At 40.8% G+C, this 25,807-nt stretch overlaps 1 protein-coding gene across 1 annotated transcript in view; it reads left to right on the top strand.

Moving 5' to 3' along the window:
- METTL25 (methyltransferase like 25) overlaps positions 1-25,807 on the top strand; it is a 1,435,064-nt gene that overhangs the window by 784,962 nt on the left and 624,295 nt on the right. The window contains exon 8 of the mRNA XM_044088437.1: positions 5,038-5,111. Coding sequence (XP_043944372.1) covers positions 5,038-5,111 — 74 coding nt within the window. The remainder of the gene's footprint in view (positions 1-5,037; positions 5,112-25,807) is intronic.

Genomic DNA, 25,807 nt, shown 5'->3' with positions numbered 1-25,807 from the left:
AGCTCTTGCCAAAAAATCTTGGGCTAGTAAATCTGCTAGGAAACAACAGCAACCCACCCAAAAGAAAGGAAGGAAGACAACATGACAACAAATATGGAACAGTTTGGTAGGTACATAACTTCTTTTTAAATTGAAAACAAATGTGAAAAAAAAAAAATGTAATTAATAATAATGTTATATATCATTCTTCTTTTCATTCTGTCCAGTTTAATTCAAAAAAATACATAAAAAAAACAACAACAAAAACAAAAACAAACAAAACAAAGTTCATTATAATGTGATGCTGCTGTTTACTATAGTCTATTTTACTATAACATATGCATACTGTTGTATATTACATTTACAACACAACACACACACACACACACACACACACACACACACACACCATCAGTTAGCTGAGGTGTTAGCTGATGGGAAAATCCATATTTTCTGTGGAAAAGAAATGTAAGCATTTATAATGTTGCATCTGTGAGCCTGCAGTTCTCACTCACTTTGTCTTTAAGTGTGTACAGCCAGCAGTGGAGTCAGCATCCTCACTGGGCAGCTGAGCTTGGGTAGATGGACAGGACAGCAGGACCAGCTACAGCAACACTAACGTCACTGGCTTGCTCTTCTTGGTCAGTCTTCTTGGCTGTGGAACAAACCATGCAGTGCCTAAATATTTGTGTGCACAGTTGAGTGAGTTTATTGCAGATATTTTATTTTTATTTCTTTCATTGTCAATCCTTCTGCTTCATCAGTCAGTGCATTAGCAGAGGCAACTGGTCAAACAGAAGAAACATGCTAAAAATTTCAATTAAACAAGCATGAGTGTGTGACTGATGGTTCCAAATATTAAAAAAGTCATAAAAAAATGGAAAATGCCCCCACCTACCTGCCCCCAGTGTTATTCAGATAAGTTAATCATTCACTCAGTCTGAAGAGAGGAAAGGCTGATTACCACAGAGAAAACGGTAACTTAAATGAGGATCCCACAGAATCACTTGAAGGCTCCTGTAAGGAAGGCAAATGCACCTCGATCAGCTTGCTACCACAAGAGCCCTCACCAAGACAAGTGGTTTGGAAAATGATTCTTAACACTTCTAGGTTATGCATGAAAGTAGCCATCTTCTCTGTATATTACACCCTATGTAGTTGTGAAAAACAAAATAGAATGTAGTTATCCTTGACATAACTGGACTGATAAATAAACAACTGCCCTTACTGGCATTGCTCAGAGTGTTGGTGGATAGGTTAGCATTCAGGTTCTCTAGAAAGAAGTGTGTTGGGTACCTGCAGAATACCAGTGATGAGTGCAGCTGTCTACTCACCTACACAGTCTGCTACTGAATGAACACTTATTTATACTTGTGTGAACTCAGAGGAAATCGCACACTCATGAGATGTTAGAATATGGCTGACTGTGGGCTTGTATGAAGAAATGCACCTTTTGTCAGATCATGTTAGGGTGGTGGTCAAAGTATTATCGGGGTGGTCTCAGCAACTAGGAATGAGCATCACTGTGATACAATCCAAAGATCAGATTGTCCCCTTGTCAAAACCAGAACAATATTTCTTGTAAACACACTCACTTTCAAACATTCTTATTATCAATTACTGCCCGTCTTTGAAACTACTAGTGCTTTTGAGAAATGCATATTAAATTTTAAGAAGTCAAAGTGGTATACAGTTACAAAGACCTTTGCACACTTAGGCCACATCAGACAAATCATTTTACAGATTTGCTCCTTACATGCCTTCTTGCCATCACTGAGCTCCTTCTGTTCTGAAAGCAGTTAATAGCATTTCTGGTTAAACGAGTAAAGGTAAACGCTTTGATATAAGTTAACAGTTATTTGCATTGGTCAGCTTCTAGGTACGGAAATGTTCATCCTAATTTGCAGAAGAATGCACAATTGGTTAAGCAAACAATAATGTCTGACAGTGTATATATTAATGTGTAATTAATGCCTACCCAGGGGTGTATATTATTTTTTTTATATTTTTTTATGTAAAATAGTTCCTATACCTAATGTTTCAAAGTTGCTGTAGTATATGTAAATGGTGCTAGAGGAAGTATTTTACATCTAAAATATATCCTTTTTACAAAATATATCTAGCTATTTGCTTTATTTTTTGGTCCCTTATTGTTAAAATGGTTTCTTGCCAGTCATTGTGGGATGTAAGTCACTAAATAATGACATATATTTGGCTTTCAGACTTTATTTCCTTCAGAAAGTTCTTGATAACACAAATCCTGTTATTTAACTTACTTTTTTAAAATTTTTAAGTATATTTAAAATTTGTTCCTATTTTTGAGCCTTTGTTTCCCCTTTATTTCAGGCTTTATCCTGATTTCTTGAGCGAATAGGTCGAGAGGTACCCAAACATCTTATCTGCTGCTGCCAGTGTTCTATCGATCTCACTGTCTGTCCCTCTCTCACACAGACATGATCCCCCCCCCACACACACACACACGCACGCACTTCAGAAAATGCATGCTAACACAAGTCCTGTTACTAAAGCAACTTTGTGATTTTTGTGACAGGATTATGTTCCTGCTTTGAGCCTTTGTTCCCCCCTTTATTTTAGGTTTTATTCAGTTAACTTGATATAAGAGGTGCGAGGTATGTAAACCTCCTGAATGCTGCTGCTGCCATTGTTGGATGGCCCTCACTCTTCTCTCTCTCTCTCTTAAACACACACACCTCGCTTTCATGCATGCAAGCAAGCATGCATTCACACACACGCACACTTTTTTTGTTATACTTAGTTTTACACTCACTAAACAGCAAAAGCACAGCTTTGCGAGTGTAAACAGTAACTTGATCGATCTCGCTTTCACTCATGCGCGCATACACTTAACACACACAGACATAAACACACAAACACTTTTTTTTTTTTTCTTTTCTTTTAATATATTTTATACTCGCTGCTGCTTAGGGAGAATAAAATAATGGTGGCTGATTGTTTTTTCAGTCCGAGCTCCACTGCAGCTTGATATGCTGCCTTGAATCGTCAGACTAATTCAGACAAATTTTTAGCGGGCATTACTTGTACATTAATACCTGTTAGAGATCATTCATTCTCCAGTCAGAGTGCTGATGTACAGTTTACCTATTCTCTAATCTAGTATAATGTTGCATTATCTAGTCCTCATTTCTGGAGATGTTACAGTAATTGTGCTGCTTCACCCCATGTCTGTGTAATATCTCTTGCCATAAGCATATATATATATATATATATATATATGGGTCTACTTCATATGATCGAAAGTTCATTTGATTGAAAATAATTTGAATGAGACCATAACACCAAAATTTCAAAACACTGAAAACCCATTTGACTGAAAACTCAGAACACCTAAACATGAAATTTCAAGGATTATGCCCTTTTCCGCACTGTAATGCGATCCTGGAGTTAGAATATATAGTTGGGGGGGTGTGGGGGACAGAGCCCCCCACATACTTCAGACATTTTAAACCTTACGCATGATTACTTATAACTGCAATGAATAACTCTTTGCAAAAAACAATATTTACCTAAACTATGTGGAGGACTATGCCCCCACACCCCCTAATGTGGGTGGCTGTCTGTGCCCCCCACACACACCCCCAATTATATATTCTAATTCCATGATCGCACTACAGTGGGGAAAAGGGCATATATCATTCACTGTAATGTTTAGGTGTTCTGAGTTTTCAGTCAAATGGGTTTTCACTGTTTTGAAATTTCGGTGTTATGGTCTCAGTCAAATTATTTTCTATCAAATGAACTTTCGATCATATGAAGTAGACCCATATATATATATATATATATATATATATATATATATATATATCTTTATCTTTGGGTGCATGTATAACTATAGTTGTAATTTATTTTCAGTATTTTCAGTGTAGTCAGTGTAAAGTCGTGTTGTTACAGTTAGCTTTTGAAAGGCTAGTCCATCTGCCTAATTAACTGATTAAATAAGTAAAAATAAGTAAATAAAAGTAGGAGGAGCGGTTGAGGTGATGTAGTTACTGTAGCCAAAGAGAGGCTAATGTAGTTTTCACTGTTGCATGCAGAATACTTTTAACCCCCTACTTTTTAGTTATTTTATTTGATTGTATATGGTTTGTTCATTCAGACATTGTATTTGCTTTTTTCATTGAGTGCTGGTTGACCTAAATCCCTTTCTATAGACTTTTGTAGATGAGTTTTCTCTATTACTAGCAGTCATGAGTTCTTACAGTATTTGTCACAGCTGTTAATTGCCAATAAGTTTTATCCTGTGGTCATGGTTTTGATTCAGTCATTTTCTACTTAGGAAGCTGTCACTACTTCTAGGTCACCCTATGCAGAGGAGTAAAATAAATAAATGTTTTGCTCCACATATTTATATTAATTTGTTGGAATTTAATACTGATGTTTGAATTTTATGGTTGCTGCCTTCCAAATCTGTGCTCTGCAGATAAAAGTGCCATGCAAGATTATGTGGGCTCTTTCATGGTTTAATGATACTTTCTGAATAGGCATTTGAAAATCTTTTGTTTCCTGAAAGTTACAACACTTAGATTTCGTGTCTTGATATCTTGCTTTTATTGATACTGTATGTTGCTGTAAGAAAAGATTGCAACAGACTGAAAAAAAATTGCAGTAGGTATTGCATTTTAGCGATGCAAGTCATTCGTAGTTTATTATTTATGACCGACACAGAGGAGTAGTACTTACTTCATGTCAATTTTTTTGCTTCATTTTATTTCTTCTGCTTATTGATCAGATGCAGATATCACACTTTGTATCTGTGTGCAGCTGTGCACACTTAGAGTGCTAACTCAGTTTTGAAAAAGATGCATGTAATTATAATCGAGTAATGTCAGGGCAGTAGTTAGTGAACACCAATTTATTGATCTTTTGTGCCTGTACATTTGGTGTTAACTGTTACAGCCAACCACTGCTTGATATAAGAGAGTTACTCGTCCACGTGTTAACATTTGCTAGACTCCTGAGCAGTACTCTTGGCATTTTAAACATTTTTTATTTGTTAACCTTTAATTTGTTTTCCAACAGCTGTGTGTAGAATCCTTATTCTATCGGGCAATCTTACAAATGATCATGGAAAATGACTTTGGTGTCACAAAGAGGTATGTTTCATCTTGCACAGGTCCATGCTAATTCATTATCAGGTTGTTGCTAAACACAAGTTTCACTGTTTTTGCATTTGAATCTTTCTTTTTTCTTTGGTTTGTAATCTGTGAATATTGTTCTCCATCTTTTGATAATGTTGATTGTGAAAGAAATAGAGTATACAACATATGGCTGTGTTACCTACTTACTACCCTACCTTTTGCACTTAAGAGCTGTTTATCACTGTTTGTTGTACCTTTTTTTACTCTAACAAAGATTGCTTCTGATGTGCGGGAAGAAAACATACAAACAACTTCCTGAGCCAGCTTCAGTTATGTCATACATTTTCCTCTTGTGCAACCACCACTACCTTTTGTAAAGCATCACACCATAATTTGTGTTGATGCAGTACAAGATCAGTGGTCATAGTGGCAAATAGTGTGTTTGCTAGAATCAGGTTGACTGCCAAGAAGAAGGAAACAGTGGAGCCATATCACTCCTCAGTAGTATGCTTTTTGTGCTCACTAACTGCAGTGAGTTCCATTTGTGTACAGCAGTATGTGTGCCACGTTACAGTGCCTTTCTGTATATGTTAGTATATGCATAGCCCACTATTAAAATCTAGAAATGCTGAAGCCAAATTTGGCATCTCTAACCATCTCTTTCTTTTTCAGATGGCATAATGGTTTGTGTTTCATGTCAGAGAATTGACTGGGTATGAACTGAAGTAGAAATGAACACCAGATAATGAAACAGACACAAGTACAGGAAGCTGCATTCAAATAGGTTCATAGGTGTAGACTAGGCTAATGGCCCTGGAGCCTTTACAAGCCCAGCCCATAGGATTACCTTGGCATCGTGCCACCTGACCTTAGTTCCCAGTGCCTCTGTCGAGTAGAGCCACTGGAGTGATCCCTGGGGTGAATTTTCTATTTCCCATCCACTCATCAAGATTTCTCTTGAAGAGGGCCAGTGAGGTGCTCTGTTTGACATGTATGGTAAGTCTCTTCCATAGAATGGGCAGTCTCTTGGTTATAAACCTATCCCCCCAGCTTGTTCTGTTGATTGTGGTAATGAGGTTGAGGTCTCTGGAGTGTGTGGTGTGGAGGGATCAGGATTTCTTTAGATGTAGCATTTCTAACAGAGCTGGGTCAGACATGGCTTTGTAAGTCAAGCATAGATCGCCTCTAAGCAGGCGATTTGAGACAGAGAATAGTTGGAGTTTTTTGAGTCTGTCAATATAGGACAAGTGTTTAAGGCCTAGGATCCTCTTTGTGAGGTACTTTTGTGGCCTCTTCAGTTGTTGCAGGTGTCTAGTGAGGTACATGCCAAATGGGGCATTGTACTCGATGATTGACCTAATGAGGGAAGAGTAGAGGGAGACAATGACCTCTTTCTTCCTGGATGCAAAACCCTTAGTAATGAGATGTGCCACATAGAAGGACGTTCTGACCGCAGTGGCAATGTGGCGGTCAAAAGAGAAGTTGATGTCAACCTGTGTTCCCAGATGTCTTGTAACGACTTCTGTGTTCAGTGGACTACCATCAATTTGTTAATTCATAGGAACTGGGTTTTTCCCAAAGGGGATGACAACACATTTTTTGGCATTGAGCTTAAGGCCATGGTTCTGACACCAGTCGTTGGTCTCGGTGAGGCCTTTCTGTAGGATGTCAGCATCACTCGGGGAGTTAGTAATAGCTCCCAACATGCAATCATCTGCGAACTTTGTCAGCCAGAGTCCCTTCTTGTTAGCCTGGACTTCAGAGAAGTAGATACCAAACAGGAGAGGACCTAAGACCAAACCCTGTGGAACTCCACTTGTGACTGGTCGGCAGTCTGACTTGGAGTTAGCTACTTTCACACTGTGGGTTTCATGACTGGTTGGCAATCTGACTTGGAGTCAGCTACTTTCACACTGTGGGTTCTATCTGTGAGCCAGTTTGCAACCCACCTAGTGATGTAGGGGTTGATGGCTAGCTTAGTGAGTTTTTCTATGATTCCTGAGTGGGGAATGGTATCAAAGGCTTTGGCCAGGTAAAGCCAGGCCAAATAAAGCCATTTTTTCTAAATGCCAGTAAACAATTCAGCATACTGTCATTATCCTTCCTGCTTTTTTAAATTTATATTTTGGCCTGCTGTTGTAAAATAAATATTTTAGTATTCCAGTGAAGCTTAATTTCAGGCATTTGTTTATTTACCCAGTTGAGACTCTTGCTTATCTAGTCTTTAGTCTAACGTTTAGTGCAAATTTGGAGGTGCATAGTCATTTTATTGTTAATATAATAATTATTCAGTAACATAAGTGCTAGAGAGTACAGATATAAAAATTAAAGCTAGTTTCTCACATATGCATAAATTGTAGTTTTCACTGATGAGACACACACACACACACACACACACGCACACGCACATGCACATGCACATACTTGTTTGTACCAATTGCTTTTTGCCTTTAGTTGCTAATGGTAATACATTGCAAATCTACTCCTTTTTCTTCTTTACATTGCTTCTTACTTTGGTATAAAGCTGTGGCAGACAGTTTTATGTCATGTTTTTGATATTTCCAAAGGTTGGTAATTGCAGTTAGTGATGTCTGCGGACTTAAACTGAAAGCACCTGTCATCCTGTGGATTCTAGAAAGTCATTTTTGTGGTGGCAAAAAGGTCAGGAAAGCCACAAAAATGAAATTGAATTACATACATAGGTAGTTAATGCGAATCACAAAACCACTGAGAAGCCTATCCCAATTTCCTAATTGCCTCAGAGTACTTATGGATAAGTGGCTTGCAAATCGCACAGTAAGCAAATAGTAGTTGAGGGAGTCAAATCCTGGACTATTGAAAGTAACTTGTTAACAGTTCTTAAACTTATTTCTCTGCAGTAATTGTTTTACCCTTTTCTTCAGGCAGTACATTAGGATACATCTACTTAGCAATGAGAATGAAGTTTGAAATACATAGTGTATTGTGTTGATTTAGTTTTGATAGTTACAGTCTTAGGGGATACTTTACCTTTTTTTTCATCTTGGCTAAAAAGTTATTAGAGAGCTATTCGTAGAATCGTCAAAGGACTCCTTCCTATTCAGCTATTCAAACAGTGGAAGCCAGAAAGGTTTTAAGATGATAACCATGTAGGTGTTTTATCAACAGTGCAAAAAATCAAGAAAAAGAAAACCCAAGTAGCTGTGACTTGTTAAAAAAAAATCAGTAGAAATCGGTCAGAAGTGGCATTTTTTTAAAATATTTTATTATTGTTTATAATAAATTTGCTGAAAGTCAGAATTCTTGCTGATTTTTCAAATATACAGCACTCTTTTCCCACTTGCACTTGAGTGGTACTTTAATGAAGGGAACATCTGGAGATTTATATGGAGGGCTGGACTCCCTAGGATCCCTTGAAACACTTTCGTGACTGACTTTCATCATTTTGGTTTTGAACTTCCCTTTCTGGAAATACACATGTTCATGCAGGTTTGGGTAAACTATAATGAGTGGAATTCTGAATGACCAGTATATTTATAAACTAGAAAAACAGATTATCATCCTGGATGGATCCCTTAACGTTCAAATTTCTGTTCATTTTCATTTTTTTGTCCATTTGGTCTTACAGAGGGGTAAGAAGCGTTACATAGGAACGATTTCCTGCCTGTTATTCATGTTTCCATTTGGGTATTTGCTCTTCTATAATGGGTAAATAATATAGCCGAACAAACCAGGATATTTCTCCAAATAATCTAGACATTAAACACACAGCATCATCTCATTTTTTAAAATCCATGCTGTTTTGTGGCTTTTCAGTTTAAAAATCTAGTCTTAATAAGATTTTTCTGGTATTTGCTCTAGAATATGTGGAACTCTCCACATTCAGCCCTAAATGAACCCACTGTTCTGCATTGAACAGCTTTAGCTCCGCTACACGAGTTTTGATTGGTTAGTATACTGCTGATGTTCCACTCACTAGGTTGACTAGATGATTGCAAACTGGGAGCCATTATTGAATCCCCAAATGATGTGGATATTCTACAAAAGGGCCTTACAGAAACAGATGCCTGGTGCCAGATCCATGGGCTCAAGCTTAATGCCAAGAAATGTATAGTCATCCCCTTTGGGAAAAAACATGTACCCATGAACTACCACATAGGTGGCAGGACACTAAACATCGAAAGTGTGATGAGAGACTTAGGGACACAAGTGGATAGTGGTCTCACTTTCGATAACCACATTGCCACAACAGTCAGGAAATCCTTCTACGTGGCACACCTCATCACTAAGGGCTTTTCATCCAGAAAAAAGGAGGTCATTGTCCCACTGTACTCATCCCTCATTAGACCCATTATAGAGTATAATGCCCCATTTGGTATGTACCTCACAAGACATCTGCAACAGCTGGAAAGGCCACAGAAATATCTCACTAAAAGAATCACAGGCCTAAAGCAGATGCCATATGCTGACCATCTAAAAAAACTTCAGCTATACTCTGTGGCATATTGTCTACTCAGAGGCGATCTCTGCTTAACATATAAGGCAATGTCAAACCCTGAGCTGTTGGACATGCTCCACTTAAAGAAATCCCAATCCCTCAGAGCCACACGCTCCAGGGATCTAAACCTTATCATCACAATGAACAAAACAAGCTGGAGGGATAGGTTCCTGACCCAGAGACTCCCCATACTCTGGAATAGACTGCCCATACATGTCAAGCAGAGCAGCTCATTAGCCCTCTTCAAAAGGAACCTTGATGATTGGACGGGAGATAGGAAATTCACCCCGGGGATCATGTCAGTCGCTCTGCTAGACAGGGGCCCAGAGAAGTAAATATTGTGGGAAAAAATTTCCAGGGAATTGTTATGGCTAGGCTTGCATAGGCCTTGGGGCCAATAGCCTAGTACCAACCTATGAATAAGGAGAAAGTAACAGTCAGCTGCCTGTCAGGTGCCAGGATCCGACAAATAATGCATGCACTCAGGTCCCTCAACAACAGGTAAAAATATGACTCTGTCATTGTACATGTGGGTGTGAATGACCTGAGATGTACCTCCCTGGACTACATGAAAAGAGACATGGAGATGCTCTTGGATTGTGTAGCCCAGGTGGGTATGACCCTAGCCCTGAGCAGCATCCTCCCATCATCCAGAATGATACCACAGTACAAGCAGAAAATGATTGATTTCAACAATTGGTTAAGTTTCTGGTGTCATTCTAAGGGGATCCATTATCTGTCTGCCTGGGATGACATGATTGACGGACCTCAATGCTTTGTCAGAGATGGCCTGCATCTGTCATCCCTGGGCTTCTGGATACTGGCCAAGGCTCTTGCCACCCCTGTAGTGCCTTTTTTAGGTGATGTTCAAAAGACCAAATTACCACCGTAACAGCTACAAGCAAATGCAATCTGAGGGTCATTCTGCTCAATGCTAGAAGTCTAAATTTCAAAATGCACTCGCTCGAAGCACTCCTTAAAATGGAGAACATTGACATTTGTGCTGTAACAGAGACCTGGTTCAGGGCAGCAGAATGCACCCCTGCACTACCAGGCTATAACTCATTACACACCTTTTGGCCCCAGAACTTAGACCGAAGCTCCAAAGGTGGTGGTGTTTCCATAGTCATAAAGGATGAGCACACCTCCAGACTGGTAGCCCAACATAACGCATCAGAGATACTTCAGGTGCAACTAACATTGGGTAAGACAGTGGATTCAGGTTGTAGCCTGCTGTAGGTCCCCAACCATGTCCCAAGACTCACACTCCACATTTCTAACCACCCTGGAGAATATTAGGGTCCAAGCTAACACTCTCATACTGGGCGACTTCAGCTACCCCTCCATTAAATCGGAAAATTACTCATGTACCAATACACTTGCCCAATGTTTTCTGAAATTCATTACTTCCATTGCACTGGATCAGCTCGTTCTTACCCCCACTAGAGGTAGCAACATCCTTGACCTGGTCATTACTAACATGGGCGACCGTTGCTTTACACCAATAGTCCTCTACTCCCTGGTTAGATCCGACCACAGACTAATCACCTTAGAAAGCCACATCCCACCCACCCACCCCTGCAAAGGTAACCACCATAAAAAAACTTCTCCAAAGCTAACTTTGGGCTCCTAAAACCAGAGATGGCTAACTTTACTGCACCCATGCAAATGGAGAAAAGTTGCATAAACCAATGCACTGTACGAACATGTACACAAATCCATGGATCTTGCCATACCCAGTAGAACCAAGACACTCGCCTCCAAAAAAAGGAAGCCAATCTGGTGGTCCCTTGCCATAAACAAACTCTACAACAGAAGGAGGAAACTGATGTGGAATAAAGTGAAGTCTCAAGACTGGAAAAACTCCCTTATTAGCCTCAACAAAATGTTGAGATCCCACATCAAATCCTCTAAAGCTAGCTACGAAAACAGAATTGCAGCAGATAGTAAAGACAACCACAAGGCCTTCTATAGTTATGTAAAGAATCTCCATGGCAATACCCAGATTTGCTCTGAGCTACTGCACAATGGTACCTCCTATACCGAGCCAATAGATATTGTCAATATACAGGCCGACAAATTCAGTGCCAACTTTACCCCTCTCTCTCCTCCCAAAGGACCTATCACATTAACAGTAGATTGCCAGGCACCTAACATTACTGCTGCACAGGTTAAAACAGCACTGTCCAAGGCCAAGAATACAGCTTCTGTGGGACCTGACAATATCCCTGGCTGAGTTCTACATGAACTACAGAGTGAACTGGCACCTCACCTGTGTGCTCTGTTCAGTCACAGCCTCACCTCAGGTTTTGTCCCTACCGAATGGGGCACTGCTGCAGTCATCCCTCTCTACAAAGGAGGACTACAGACCCTGGGAACTATCGCCCCATTAGCCTAACAAGTCTGATATGCAAAGCTATGGAACGCATCATCATGGACCTAATAAACAAAAATATAGGGAATCTCCAAACTCCGGATCCCACACAGTTTGGTTTTGTGAAGGGTAGATCATGCCTGCTCAACTTGGTTGACTTCTTTGAGTCAGTCACCAGAGCTGTGGATGAAGGCAAGGTGGTTCACACAGCATACCTTGATCTGGCCAAGGCCTTTGATACCATTTCCCACTCAGGAATCATAGAAAACCTCAGTAAGCTAGGCATCAACCCCTATGGCTTGCAAACTGGCTCGCAGATAGAACCCACAGTGTGAAAGTAGCTGACTCCAAGTCAGACTGTTGACCAGTCACGAGTGGAGTCCCACAGGGTTCAGTCCTGGGTCCCCTCCTGTGTGGTATATACTTCTCTGAAGTCCAGGCCAACACGAAGGGACTCTGGCTGACAACATTCGCAGATGATTGCAAGTTGGGAGCTATTATTAACTCCCCAAGTGATGTTAACATCCTACAGAAAGGCCTCACTGAGACCGACGACTGGTGTCAGAACCATGGCCTTATGCTCATTGCCAAAAAATGTGTCATCATCCCCTTTGGAAAAAACCTGGTTCTGATGAATTACCACATCGATGGTAGTCCACTGAACACACAAGGCATTTTAAGAGATCTGGGACAGCAACCTCTCTTTCGACCACCACATTGCCACTGTGGTCAAAAAGTCCTTCTATGTGGCACATCTCATTATTAAGGGTTTTGCATCCAGGAAAAAAGAGATCATTGTCTCCCTCTACTCTTCCCTCATTAGGCCAGTCATCGAGTACAATGCCCCATTTGGCATATACCTCACTAGACACCTGCAACAACTGGAGAGGCCGCAAAAGTACCTCACAAAAAGGATTCTAGGCCTTAAACACTTTCCCTATATGGACAGACTCAAAAAATTCCAACTATTCTCTGTCTCATCTACTTGAGGCGATCTCTGCTTGACTTACAAAGCCATGTCTGACCCAGCTCTATTAGAAATGCTACATCTAAAGAAATCCCAATCCCACCACACCACACACTCCAGAGACCTCAACCTCATTACCACAATCAACAGAACGTGCTGGAGGGACAGGTTCATAACCCAGAGATTGCCCATGCTATGGAATAGACTCCCCATACATGTCAAACAGAGCACCTCACTGGCCCTCTTCAAGAGGAATCTTGATGAGTGGATGGGAAATAGAAAATTTACCCCGGGGATCACTCCAGTGGTTCTACTTGACAGAGGCACTGGGAACTAAGTTCGGGTGACACGATGCCAAGGTAATCCTATGAGCTAGGCTTGTAAAGGCTCCAGGGCCATTAGCTTAGTACACACCTATGAATTGCAATCATGGTATACAAACCAAGCAACTAAGTGTTTCGGAGGATGGGAGCCAATGAGAACTCCCCAAATACTTACCCAGTCATGTACCGATAATGGTTTTCATGCCAGAAAAATGCCTTCAAAAAGGCCTTCAGGATACAGGAAGCTTATCATGGATCAGTGCTTGTTGGAGAAGAAGAAACTTGTGTTTTCATGCTGTGGGTCATTGTATCAAGCTAGGATTCAAGGATTCATAAAGTCCGGTCTGTGGAAGGAAGAGAGAGCGCCAAAAGGGAGTCTGCAGAGCTTCAGGGAGTTGGGGACTGAGTACATCTGTACCAAAATGCTGAGTGTCATTTTTGCTGGAGGTGGTGGATGGATACTTCACTGAATTATTGTGTTGTGGACTGAGTGAGCTGCAGCTGTTTACTGTACAGAGGTACATCTGTGTTAGAAATGTCTGTATGCAGGCTGTGTTTTAGAAATGTCTGTGTATGCAGGCTAGATTTTGTGCTTTATTTACCTTGTGTTAACAGGTTGAGCAGTAGATAATAATTTAAATGTATGGCTCCATCGTGTGCTTACCCGTGATATGTTCCTCAACCAGATTATTGCTCCATATTTTTTGGTTTGTTGCTCATAAAATTAGTCACTATATATTAAGAGGCATTTGAGTTTCAGGTTTCGTATTTTTTAGAAAATGCATGTACAAAAGTCCTGTTTTAACAGCTTTCCAGGTTTATAAGAGCAATATTTAAAATGTATCCCTCTTTTGGGCCTTTGCCCCCAAAGTATATTAAGCTGTGTACAGATTTCTTGTCCTAACAGGTTGAGAGGTAGGGTTTATTTTGCATGTCATACTGGTTTTACAATGCATGCTCATAATAGCAAGGCCTAAGACCCTTTTTGTCCTGTCAGATATTTGCACAACAATTGATACAACAGTTATCCTCCTGATGGTTCTTTTGGTTACTATTGTCTTGTCTTCAGAATGTATCTATTTTAATGTACAGGCATGCAAATTTTTTATGAAGTGTGTTACAAAATGGTTAGAGGTATCTGGGTTTGTTTTGCAATATTACTAAAAGTAATGTCGTGTATCTTGTGTTCTGTCACCCAACAGTGCATTACAGTTGCTTACATGTTGGAAAAGGGCAGTCACTATGCTTTCATTTTATTTTAAGTGCTGCGGACAGATTACTGAATTATATTAAAGCAAGTACTAGTTTAGATATTTTTAAGAACAACCTGAACACTTATTATGGGTACAAATTTTTGGTATATTGGCAGGCTAGAAGTGCATTACTGCCCATGCTTGAAATATTTTATGCAAGTCTCTTTCAGGATTTGTTTTGTTAACTGTACTAGACAATTAAAATTGTCTCAGTATTCTGGTAATGTCTCGGTTTTCACTAATTCCAGTGTACTTGATTTCTAGGTTTGTCCCTAATTTGAGAGCTATACTGGTGTCTTTTGGAGAAAATGCCATGCATGTCACTTGACAGTTATACTCCTGTCCCAGAGACTTCCCATACTCTGGAATAAACTACCTATCTATATCAAACAAAGCTCCTCATTAGTACTCTTCAAGAAAAATCTTGATGATTGGATGGGAAATAGGAAATTCACCCCGGGATCACTTCTGTGGCTCTTCTCGACAGTGGCACAGGAAAATAATTTTCTTGGGTGGCAAAAGCCAAGGTACCTTTTTGGCTGGGCTTGTATAGGCCCTAGGGCTGATAGCCTAGTACCTACCTATGAACAGAAAATGTTTATTAATGTACATTCTCTTAATTTGTTGATGCCTCAGGGTAATAGTAGCTGTATCTTGTAGCACATTTATACCAGTATTACTGTAGCCTTTCTATATTTATAATCTTTTGCAGTTAGTATGCTACTTGGACTTGACAGTAGGATATTGGGATTTCTTGCTCTACAGTTGTTCGTTGTTGGGATATGGATGTCTCACTTTGTGATTTGTTTTTTTTTTTTTTTTTTTTTTTTTGGTGGTTAAAGATGTGAGAGCTTACATTCTTTGGTCATCACTGTTCACGACATGTCTGAAATGTCACATTCTTGTAGAAGTATTGAGTGTCATAGTTTAACTTTTCAAGGTACCTTTGCCAGGTGTAGACCAGGGTGTAGGACAGGACTAGAACACTTATGAAATGGTGACTGAAATGTAAATAGTATTGTCATGATATAGTACTGCAGGTAGTATTGTCATGATATAGTACTGCAGGTAGTATTGTCATGATGTAGTACTGCAGGTAGTATTGTCATGATGTAGTTTATATATTCATTTCTACTGCTTAGGTACATTTCATGCTGCAGTTTGAAGTGTTTTGAAAGTAGATTTATTAAGCTCGGTTTGTTTATCCTCGACATGAATTTTGAAATAATCAGGAGTGCTATGAACATTTTGCAATGAATCACTCTCCCTTCTGTAACACTGGCTTGGTGGGCAAGTGAGCACCAGAAGATTGCAAGTGTCGTCGTCAGTGCAAGGGAGTGAGTGAAGTGATCATGCAGGCCTTTATAGTTAGCAAAGGAGCAGAGATGAGCAGGAGAAGGTGCAAAGACCAGAAATTTCCAATGATGTGGGTAAGTTGTGGGCCTGTTGCCCCATATCTTACGTGTTCAGGAGATGGTTCTACTTTTTCTTTCTGCAGTATAGCCCTATTTCTTTTTTCAGTAACACCACTGTTTTACAAACCTAGGTACAAACGGCCCAGATAATGATGAGGACAGGGATATGACTATAGATAGCACTCCAAAGAAGAGATACACAATTTTTCAGCCAAGTTGAGCGAGTGCCTTTGAGTGGCTTTCTGTGAGTAGGTGTGATGTGAAATATGCTTTCTGCAAGACCTGTAACACAGATTGCACAATCCATCATGGTGGCCAACATAATCTCCAGCGACATGCCGACAGCGAGAAACATGGACAGAATTGCAAGCATTCAGCTGGAAGGACTATCGCAGACTTCTTTGGACCTCAGAGTTTAGCGAGTACAAAGGTGGTTGAGGCAGAGATTGGTTTTGTGTTGCTCCTTGCAAAAAATACCTTGTCATTTGTAGCAGGAGAATACATTCTGAAGTTTATGAAAAAATGTGGTGAAGATCAAGATGTTCTCAGGAAAGTGACATGTGGAGCAACAAAAGCAGCCTATATTGCACAGGATGTTCTAGGGCCTCATTACCAGAATGATGATGCAGCTGCCTGCCAGAAATCACCATTCTGTGTGTATCTGGACCAAAGCACAGACGTGTGACTACTAACTGTTGGTAATCACTGTTGGTTACCTTGTTGAAGAGGCTGGCAAAAATGTAATAAGGTTTCTTAATATGCCAGAATATGTGTCAGAAACTGGACAAGCATTGTTTGATGCTTTACTGTCCACTCTGACACAATTTAACATTCCAGTTTCCAACATTGTGGCCTTTTCTTCAGACAATGCTGCCTTGATGATTGGAAAACACAATTCTGTGCAATCTTGTGTAAAGGAGGAAAAGCCTACCATTGTAAATGTGGGGTGTTTGTGTCACCTGGTAGATCTATGTAGTAAGGCTGGTGTAAAAGCACTACAGTCATCACTTGAAGAACTTATATCTGATGCGCACAAAAACAACTCAAACTGCAAGAATTTGCTTTATTCACAGACACTGACCCCCTCAAGAATATTAGACATGCCATCTACTAGATGGTTGAGTCTGGGGAAGGTAATTAACAGAACCCTGGCTGTGTGGCCAGCTCTAAATTCATATTTTTTGTCTGCACAACCATGGTCTACTAAGATAGACTTGATCTCTAAACACTTACAGAGTCATCAGTTGCATATGATTTTTATGTTTCTTATGTATGCACTGGAACCTTTATTGGAGTTCAACATTCAGTTTCAAAGCTGAGAAAGTCAGCTTCTGACACTGCATGCCATTGTGCATAAACTCCTGCAGCAGTATGCTGGCAGGCTCCTGACACCTGCAGCTGCTGTTAGACTAATCAAACATAGTGATGTTTCAGTGTTGACCGACAGTAACTCTGTTCTGCCAAACAGTGAGCTGTGTATTGGCTATGAAGTTAAACAGTACATGAGCAGCCATGAGGAGGATATTGCCGGCACAGTTATTGAATTTAACTTTTATTAAAAAAATACAGCGTTTACTGCTGTAGTGCTGCAGAAAAGACTTAAAAAGTTTCCCATGCAGGATCTCTTGATGAAATTTACTGCATTCCTTATTAATCCTCCCAAAAAGCTGAATATTTCTTCAGGACTTGTCAGGGATGTTGGTTTCTGTCTGCGTGTCTGTGAAAATGATGCTGAGGCTGAACAATTAATTGATGAGTTTACCCAGTATCAGATTGAGGACACAGGGAACCTGACAGATCCAGTGGATGGGCTCCACTTGTGTGTCCAAGTAATGGGCACACCTTCTGAGGGATCTTTGCATTGATGAGAAACTGTTCACTCTTTAAGCAGCTTATGATGACTCTACTTTACTTGCCGCACTCAAATGCACAAGCTGGAAGAGCATTTAGCATGGTGCGGAAAATGAAAACTGAATTGCGACAGCCTCTCAGTGTAAAAACATTGAACTCATTAGTAGCAGTGAAAATGAACAAAGAATTGGTCTGCTGTGATCTTAAGCTTTCAAAACATGTGTTAGATGCTTCCAAGAAAGCCACATCAGCATACAATAAGTGTACATCTGGTGTGTCTATTGTATGATAGTGTATAGTGCAAAAACAGCATCCTAGCAGATCTGTTTAGAAAATGTAAATGTAGCAAGTGGATTAATGACAATGTGATTTTATTCTTGATTTGTACAGAAGTGCTGTTTCATGTAAGTATGGTGTGGTTTTGGTATTGCAGCTTGTGAAATAAATGTTTTGTATCTGATTAAGTGTGCTGTATTGAATTTTATAAATGTTTTACTAGGCCCCATGACAATGGCGTGTTTTGCGCAGTGCAAAAATAGGGTGTTTCACATTTTGACTGTTTGTCTCACATTGCTAGGGTTTTTGTTCCACATTGGCCTCTTAAAAGGTGAAGACCTATAAGATGATGAGTCATAGTAAAGAGCTGCCTGTTAAAGCTTTGTTATGAAAATGGAATGCAGAATATTCAAACCACTTTGAAATGCCTACATCTGCTAAGTCACAGACGTAATATAAAACTTATATTATTAGGACTCAAGTAAGAGAACAAAAAGTAAAGTATGGCTCCACTCTGTGGCACAGAGGGATGGAAGACTGACTGCAATCCAGCCAACCCAAAACTACTTACAGGCTCTGGCACTGGAAGAACCAAACACAGAGAATGGGAAAGGAGCAGCTTTGGTGGGTTGCTGTTTGGAGCCAGCAGCTTTCCTGTGGAAACCAGTGATCGTTTCTTGGCTGAAAAGCAAGCAACTGTTTATTCAGTAGTGGGGGAGAATTGAGTGCATGTGTCATTCAGTGTGGCAGTTTGTTGACATCACACACTCTCCATCCTAGATGTTCTTCATGTTTCACTGTTGCAGTCATTACATTTGGGTAGTCCTGATGGCAGGTTGCCCTCAGTTGGAATGAATTCCAAAGTCTTGGGTCCTGCATCGGTTGCTGTCACCCCTTCCCTGATGTCAGGTCATCAGGGGTATAAAAGATGCAGCCGACGCCATTTTCTTCAGTCTTTCTTGCCGTACGGTGCCCGAAGCAGAAGCAGTTCGCAAGTGCCAGTCAGCCGACTCCTGAAATTTTCGTGTTCGAGTTTCAGATTCGAAGTCTTCATTAAAAGCTAAGTACCCCGTTGGACAAACTTTTTTCTTGCTCCAGACCAATGTCAGAAAAAGTTAATAATTGTATTTCTTGTGGGAAGCAAATACCTCATAAGGACTTTCATTCTTACTGTATTCCTTGCCTAGGCCCTGACCACGACGTTTCAAGTTGTCAGTTTTCTGCTAGATTTAACCAACGCAATATTAAGCATTGGTACGATTTTGCATTAAGCTATTTTGGCCGCAGATTTAATTATACAATGTCGTCGGATAGCCATCCAACTACCGGAGTTCACAAAAAGCGCAAAGAAAAAGACAGGCAACTGAGGTCCAAAACCGATGACGAAGCTTCTAAGCCAGTCGCTTGTTTGCCGGTTCTCAGTGAGGCGCTTTTGCAGCCCCTGATGCCCGCTACTGTAGAGTCACAGCCTGCTGCCAACTCCCACGTGGAGTCTGTCAGGCCGCTGAAACTCAAGGTATTGGAGCCTCGGAGACTATTCCTTCAGATGGGTCCAGAGCCGCTGAGCAGGCATCGGCTTCTGAGGGTTTATTCAGACCTAAACAATTATACATTAAACTGACTTCAGCATCAAAGGCAAAAACTAAAGCACCTTTAAAGGCAAAGAAACAAGTTCACCAGCCACATGGACAGGTCTTCATCCCCAAAAAACAGAAGCTCAAAATGGCCGAAGACTTGATTACCTTGATCAGGGCTTCCCATCCCCCTCCTGATCAGAGGCCTAGGCAAGAGACAGACTATGAATCTTCAGATCAGGTTTCCATTTCCTCTGATTCTTCTTCTGATCAGGAATATTCTCTTCCCTCTATGAGGATTTTGATGCTGAAGAATCTATTCCTTCAGCTTCTCCTCCTGAGGACTATTCCTTTTGGGAAACCTCGCATGCCATGAGGGAGCATTTCCACTGGGAGAGCCAAGACTTTCCAGAATCTAAAAAGAGGCTCACGGACTTCCTTCTACTACCTCAACACAGGCCTCAAGCTATTCCACCTGTGTTAGACATTGTAGATGATGTGTTTTCAGAGTCTAGTCTGACCCCTGACTCCTAACCTCCAGCTCCTGTTAAGCCCGACAGATACTACAGGGCTTCTGACTCTCATAAATTCCTTTTCAAAAACCCTGCTACAGACCCAGAAACTATTTCTCAGGGTCCCAAAGGAGTTAAGGCTTCCACTGCAAAAAACCCTACCCCCTCTGACAGAGATTCTAGGGCACTGGATAGATGGGGAAAAAAGATTTACACATCTGCTAGTTTCATATGCTCAAATATCAGCAATATGTAATGCACTGCTTAAACAGAAAATGTTGGTAAATTCTGAATGTGCAGAAAACAAAGAAATGCAGGATTTATTGAATGCAGCTGAACAAGTTGGAAAGCATACTTTGCAATGTGGTTTTGATTCTCTGGAGGCCTCCTGCAGGGCCGCTGTTACAGGTTCTGTAATTAGGAGGCACGCTTGGTAAAAGGAACAAAATCTGCCTGATTATGTCAAAGCTAAATTATTAGATGCACTGTTACAGCATGATACCTTGTTTGGTGTTAAGGCAGAAGAGGTGTTAAAGAAACTGGAGGACAAAGATAAATTTATGTAAACGGTCAAAGATTTTTTACAAGTACAGCCATCTAGGTTTAGCAGACACTGGCCTACAAAGAATTGGTCCTTTCCAGTGTCAGACAGACCTCAAAGGGGCAGATCCAATGCCCTAGAGGCAGATCCCAGCCGCAAGGTTCGTACAGGTCTAAGCAATGGGGCACTTCTATCTCCAAAAGTGGAGAAGACAAATCACAACCATACAGGAAACAGTCCCAATGACTTCCCCCTGCCTGCACCAAGCACTTTTCTACTGGCAGCACCCTTAGGAGGAAAAATAGCACTTTTTTCTCAAAGTTGGCAAATTATAACCCAGGACAAATGGGTTCTAGACATAGTGTCACAAGGTTACAAGTTTCACTTCCATACCCTGCCAAGGGTAAACGGTTGGCCAGACTTGCCAAAAATCAATGGGCAGAGGCTCAAAAACAAGTCTCATCCCTCATGGACATGGGAGCTATTCAACAAGTGCCACAGCAAGAGCAGGGACAAGGATTTTACTCCAGACTGTTCTTGGTACCCAGAAAGGACAAAGCATGGATACCAATACTGGACCTATCTACTCTAAACACTTTTCTGGATATACCAAAATTAAAGATGTTAACCTTGCAGCAGCTTCTGCCCATGCTGGGCAGAAAGGCTTGGCTCGTCACTTTAGACCTAAAAGAGGCTTACCTGCATGTCCCAATCAGACAATCATGCAGAAGATACCTCAGATTCAAGGCTGGTTCAAAGCATTACCAATTTTCTGAACTGCCTTTTGGCTTATCTATTGCGTCCAGGGTCTTCACAAAGTGCCTGGCACCCTAATTGCTTTCTGCAGACAAAGAGGAATACAGATATATCCTTACTTGAATGACTGCCTCATTCAAGCAGAGAACAAGGACATTCTACTTCAGCATCTGGCGTTTGTGAAAAGACTTTTAACATGCCTAGGGTACACAGTCAATGAAAAGAAATCAAAACTAGTACCCTCTCAAGAGATAATATTCCTGGGTACAAGCTTAATACAACTGCCCAGATGGCTTATCTCACGCCAGACAAACAAAGGCAACTGACTACCTATTTCAGTGAAATGACAATAAAGGCCCTGTTATCTGCATGAAAAATTCTGCAGGCTTTGGGCTTCATGGCATCCTGCATCCTACTAATTCCATATGCAAGACTGCATATGAGGAAATTTCAGTGGTACCTAAAAAGTGTCTGGACACAACATTACCACAGCCTGGAAACAATGATTACTCTCATTCCCTGCCTGCAACAGGAGTTTCGATGGTGGGCAAAGGCTTGTCACCAAAACAAGGGACAGCCATTCTCATTACCCCCAGCCAGGCAGATCCTAAAAATGGATGCATCAGATTATGCCTGGGGGGCCCACATGGCAGGAAGAGGCATTCAGGGCACCTGGTCCACGAATCAAATGCATCTACATATCAATCAAAAAGAAATGCTAGCTGTTCAAAATGCCCTGACAGCCTTCAAGGACCTAATTCATCCGAGACAACTACTGATAAAGACAGACAATACCACGGTCATGTGGTACATAAGCAGGGGGGCACTCATTCTTACCCCCTTTGCAGACTAGCCATGGCTTTATGAGACACAGCATTGACTTACCAAGTTCATCTGCAGGCACAATTCCTGCCAGGAAAGGACAATACTCTGGCAAACGAACTATGCAGAAACCTCATGGATCCCCACTAGTGGCACCTGGATCCACAGGTCTTCACCATGATAACAAAGAAATGGGAATGCCCAGACCTAGCTCTGTTTGCCTCCCCTCACAACTATCAACTAACAAGATTCTGCACAAGGACTTATCACAGACAAGCATGGAGAATGGACACTTTATCCTTCAATTGGAAAAACCTATCAGTATATGCCTTTCCTCCACTGCCTCTCCTCCCCAAGGTACTCCTAAAGGTGAGACAGGAAAAAAAAATGATTCTGATTGCCTCAGACTGGCCCCGCCAGTACTGGTATCCGATCATAAGGAACTTGTCTCAATGCCCAGCCTGGACCTTACCTCAAATACCTCATCTACTGTCCCAACAAAACAATCAGATTTTGCACAGCCAACTCAGGACGGATAATGTAGCCATACAAAGCACACCTCTCAGTAAAGTTGTGATGGATGTCATTTTGGAAGCCAGAAGGCCTAGTACTAGAAAATCCTATGCTGGAAAATGGAAGAGATTTTGTGCTTGGAACCAAGCTCAAGGAACCGACACAGCTGTACCAAATATTCATCATATTTTGCAATACTTAACTGAGATGATGGTCAAAGGCCTATCTTTTTCATCAATTAAAATTCATGCCTCTGCCATTTCGTCTCTTTATAATACAGAGCCACCACTCTTTTCTCATCCTTTATTAAGGCAGTACCTCAGAGGAGCCAAAAATGTAAGGCCTCCAAGGAGATCACCAGTACCTGCATGGGACCTCAATTATGTCTTGGAAAAACTCACCCTACCTCCTTTTGAGCCAGCTGCGGATATAAAGTTTTATCTTGGAAAACAGCTCTGATCCTAGCAATGAATTCTGCAAGACAAGTGTCAGAGCTACAGGCTGTCATGGCTGTGGAACCTTTTATCATTTTTTTATCCAGACAGGGTCTATCTGAGGACAAACCCTACATTTATGCCTAAGGTGGTGTCCAGTGTAGCCCTAAACCAAACTATTCATTTGCCAACTTTTTATCCAAAACCACAGAACAAGGGGGAGAAAATTCTGTGTTCTTTGGATGTACACAAACAACTTAGATTCTGTTTGGACAAAACTAAAGTTTTCAGAAAAACAGAACAATTACTAGTGGCATATGCTGCAGGATCACAAGGAAAGGCCATCTCCAAGCAGACTATTTCAAAGTGGATAGGTCACTGCATTCGTTTCTGCTACTCTCAGCATGGCAAGCCAGTGCCTAAGGGCATTAGGCCACATTCAACCAGAGCTGCAGCCACTTTTGCAGCCTTTCTCAGGGGAGTACCAACCAAAGACATTATAGAGGCTGCTAGTTGGAGTTCAGTGCACACCTTTACAAATCATTACAATCTGCCACTTTACTCTAAATCCAGAGCAGGCTTTGCCACTGCAGTTCTGCAGGGCCTCATAGCCGCTCCTAATGTTGTTTAGATCCAGCCCCCCAACCATAGCTTTGGGATTCTACCCAAATGTAATGACTGCAACAGTGAAATACGAAGAACATAGTACAGTTGTGTACACTTACCATAAATGTAGATGTTTGAATGTATTCACTGTTGCAGTCCAGGTTACCCACCCGCCATCCCCCTTATTTCTGCTGGAACTTATCTTTACTTCTCTGATCTATACAACCTATGTGGTGTATTTGCTTGTAGATGAAGGTAAAGTTTATTTTGGTGCATGTATGTTTTATATATATATATATATATATATATATATATATATATATATATATATATAGATATATATATAAATCTAACCTACCCTTTTGGGGGCACCTGACATCTGGGGCAAGAAAAACTGAAGAAAATGGCGTTGGCTGCATCTTTTATACCCCTGATGACCTGACGTCAGGGAAGTAGCGACAGCAACCGACACAGGACCCAAGACTTTGGAATTCAGGCCGACTGAGGGCAACCTGCCAGCAGGATTACCCAAATGTAATGACTGCAACAGTGAATACACTCGAACATCTTCATTTATGGTAAGTGTACACAACTGTACTTTACATTTCCCTACCCTTTCATTCCAAAAAAAGTCACCTCCCCCTGGCCATGAATATGATGCTACCTACCCCTGCTGTGGCCCTTCTTTAAACGTGAATGGTGATTTCACCATATGAAAGGCTTTTTGACACCATTCTTTCCTTGAAGAAAGAAGACCAACTTGATGGCTAGGAGAGCAGGGGTGAGAAGTTAGTAAATAATCTAATTAAGAATAGGGCAGATATCAGAGTCAGATAGGATAGGAAGGCAAAAAAATATTTATTTATTTTATTTATTTTACATTTGTTGACCGGGCTAGTCTAGCTGGACACATGTCCATTTTCAGTAGAGACCCGGGGAGAAAAGCTCCACTACAGTTAAAGTCACAGTACATAATTACAAGTAGAACAACAAGATTGTTACATAACGTCATAGTACTAATATGGCTTACAATTGTGTACAAGCAATAATTCTTAAAAGAAGCTAGAGTAGAGCTTGCTAAGCAAGTGATATAAGATCTTGTCTGTGATAGTAAGTTGTTGAAATAATAGTTGATTTTGGAGTTCAAGCCATCCAAGTTATTTTAGATTCTGACAATGGTGGGTTCTGAATGGGGAGTTTGTGGCAAATCTAGCTATGTTGTTATAGGTGAGTGCCAATTTGTTAAGATTGCTTTTTGAAAGATTGGTATAAATGGAAGAGGCATAGAGTAGTGTGGAGATGAGATGGGTGTGGGCAATAGTAGTTCTGGGAGTGGGGGTAAGGTATGGTTTAATTCTGTACAGGATGCTTAGCTTTCTATTAACTGATTTTACGGTGGTATTGATGGTCAATTATCACTCCTAAGAGTTTGGTGGTAGGTTCTGGAGATATTACAGTACCATTTTTGGATGTCACTGTAAGGTCTAATTGAGAGGACCTTATTGTAGGACTGAAGAGCAATAATTTTGTTTTTTTGGCGTTCAGGAGAAGGCAGCGTTGTAGGAACCAATTATCAACTTTATTGAATACGTTCTGGGTAAGCAATTGGAGTTTGGGTAAGACAGTAGCAGAGCAAATTAGCGTAGAGTCATCTGCATATTGTATGCAGGTGGCTTGAGGAATTATAAGATTTAGATCGTTAATAAAAATGGAGAATAGGAGAGGGCCTAAGATAGAGCCCTGAGGTACGCCAAGGGAAACAGGGAGGTGTGTAGAGAGTTCCTTGTCCCAAAGCACAGCTTGTTGTCTATTTTCCAAGTAGGACTTAAACCAGTGTAGTGCCTGTGTATCAAGTGAGAGAGATTTAAGTATATCCAAAAGAAGATGATAGTTAACCATATCAAAGGCTTTTGAGAGATCAGTAAAGAGTATCGATGATAGGAAGTTGTTATTACAATTTTTGTTGATACAATCAGAAAAGGATAGAAGGGCAGAAGTTGTGCTGTGGAATGGTCTA

The sequence above is a fragment of the Protopterus annectens genome, chromosome 11.part0, assembly GCF_019279795.1.
Source record: "Protopterus annectens isolate FY-2018-M chromosome 11.part0, PAN1.0, whole genome shotgun sequence".
In the NCBI taxonomy this organism is placed as follows: Eukaryota; Metazoa; Chordata; order Ceratodontiformes; family Protopteridae; genus Protopterus; species Protopterus annectens.
The sequence above is the reverse complement of the archived record's forward strand: the minus strand, read 5'-3'. Positions and strand labels throughout refer to the sequence as shown.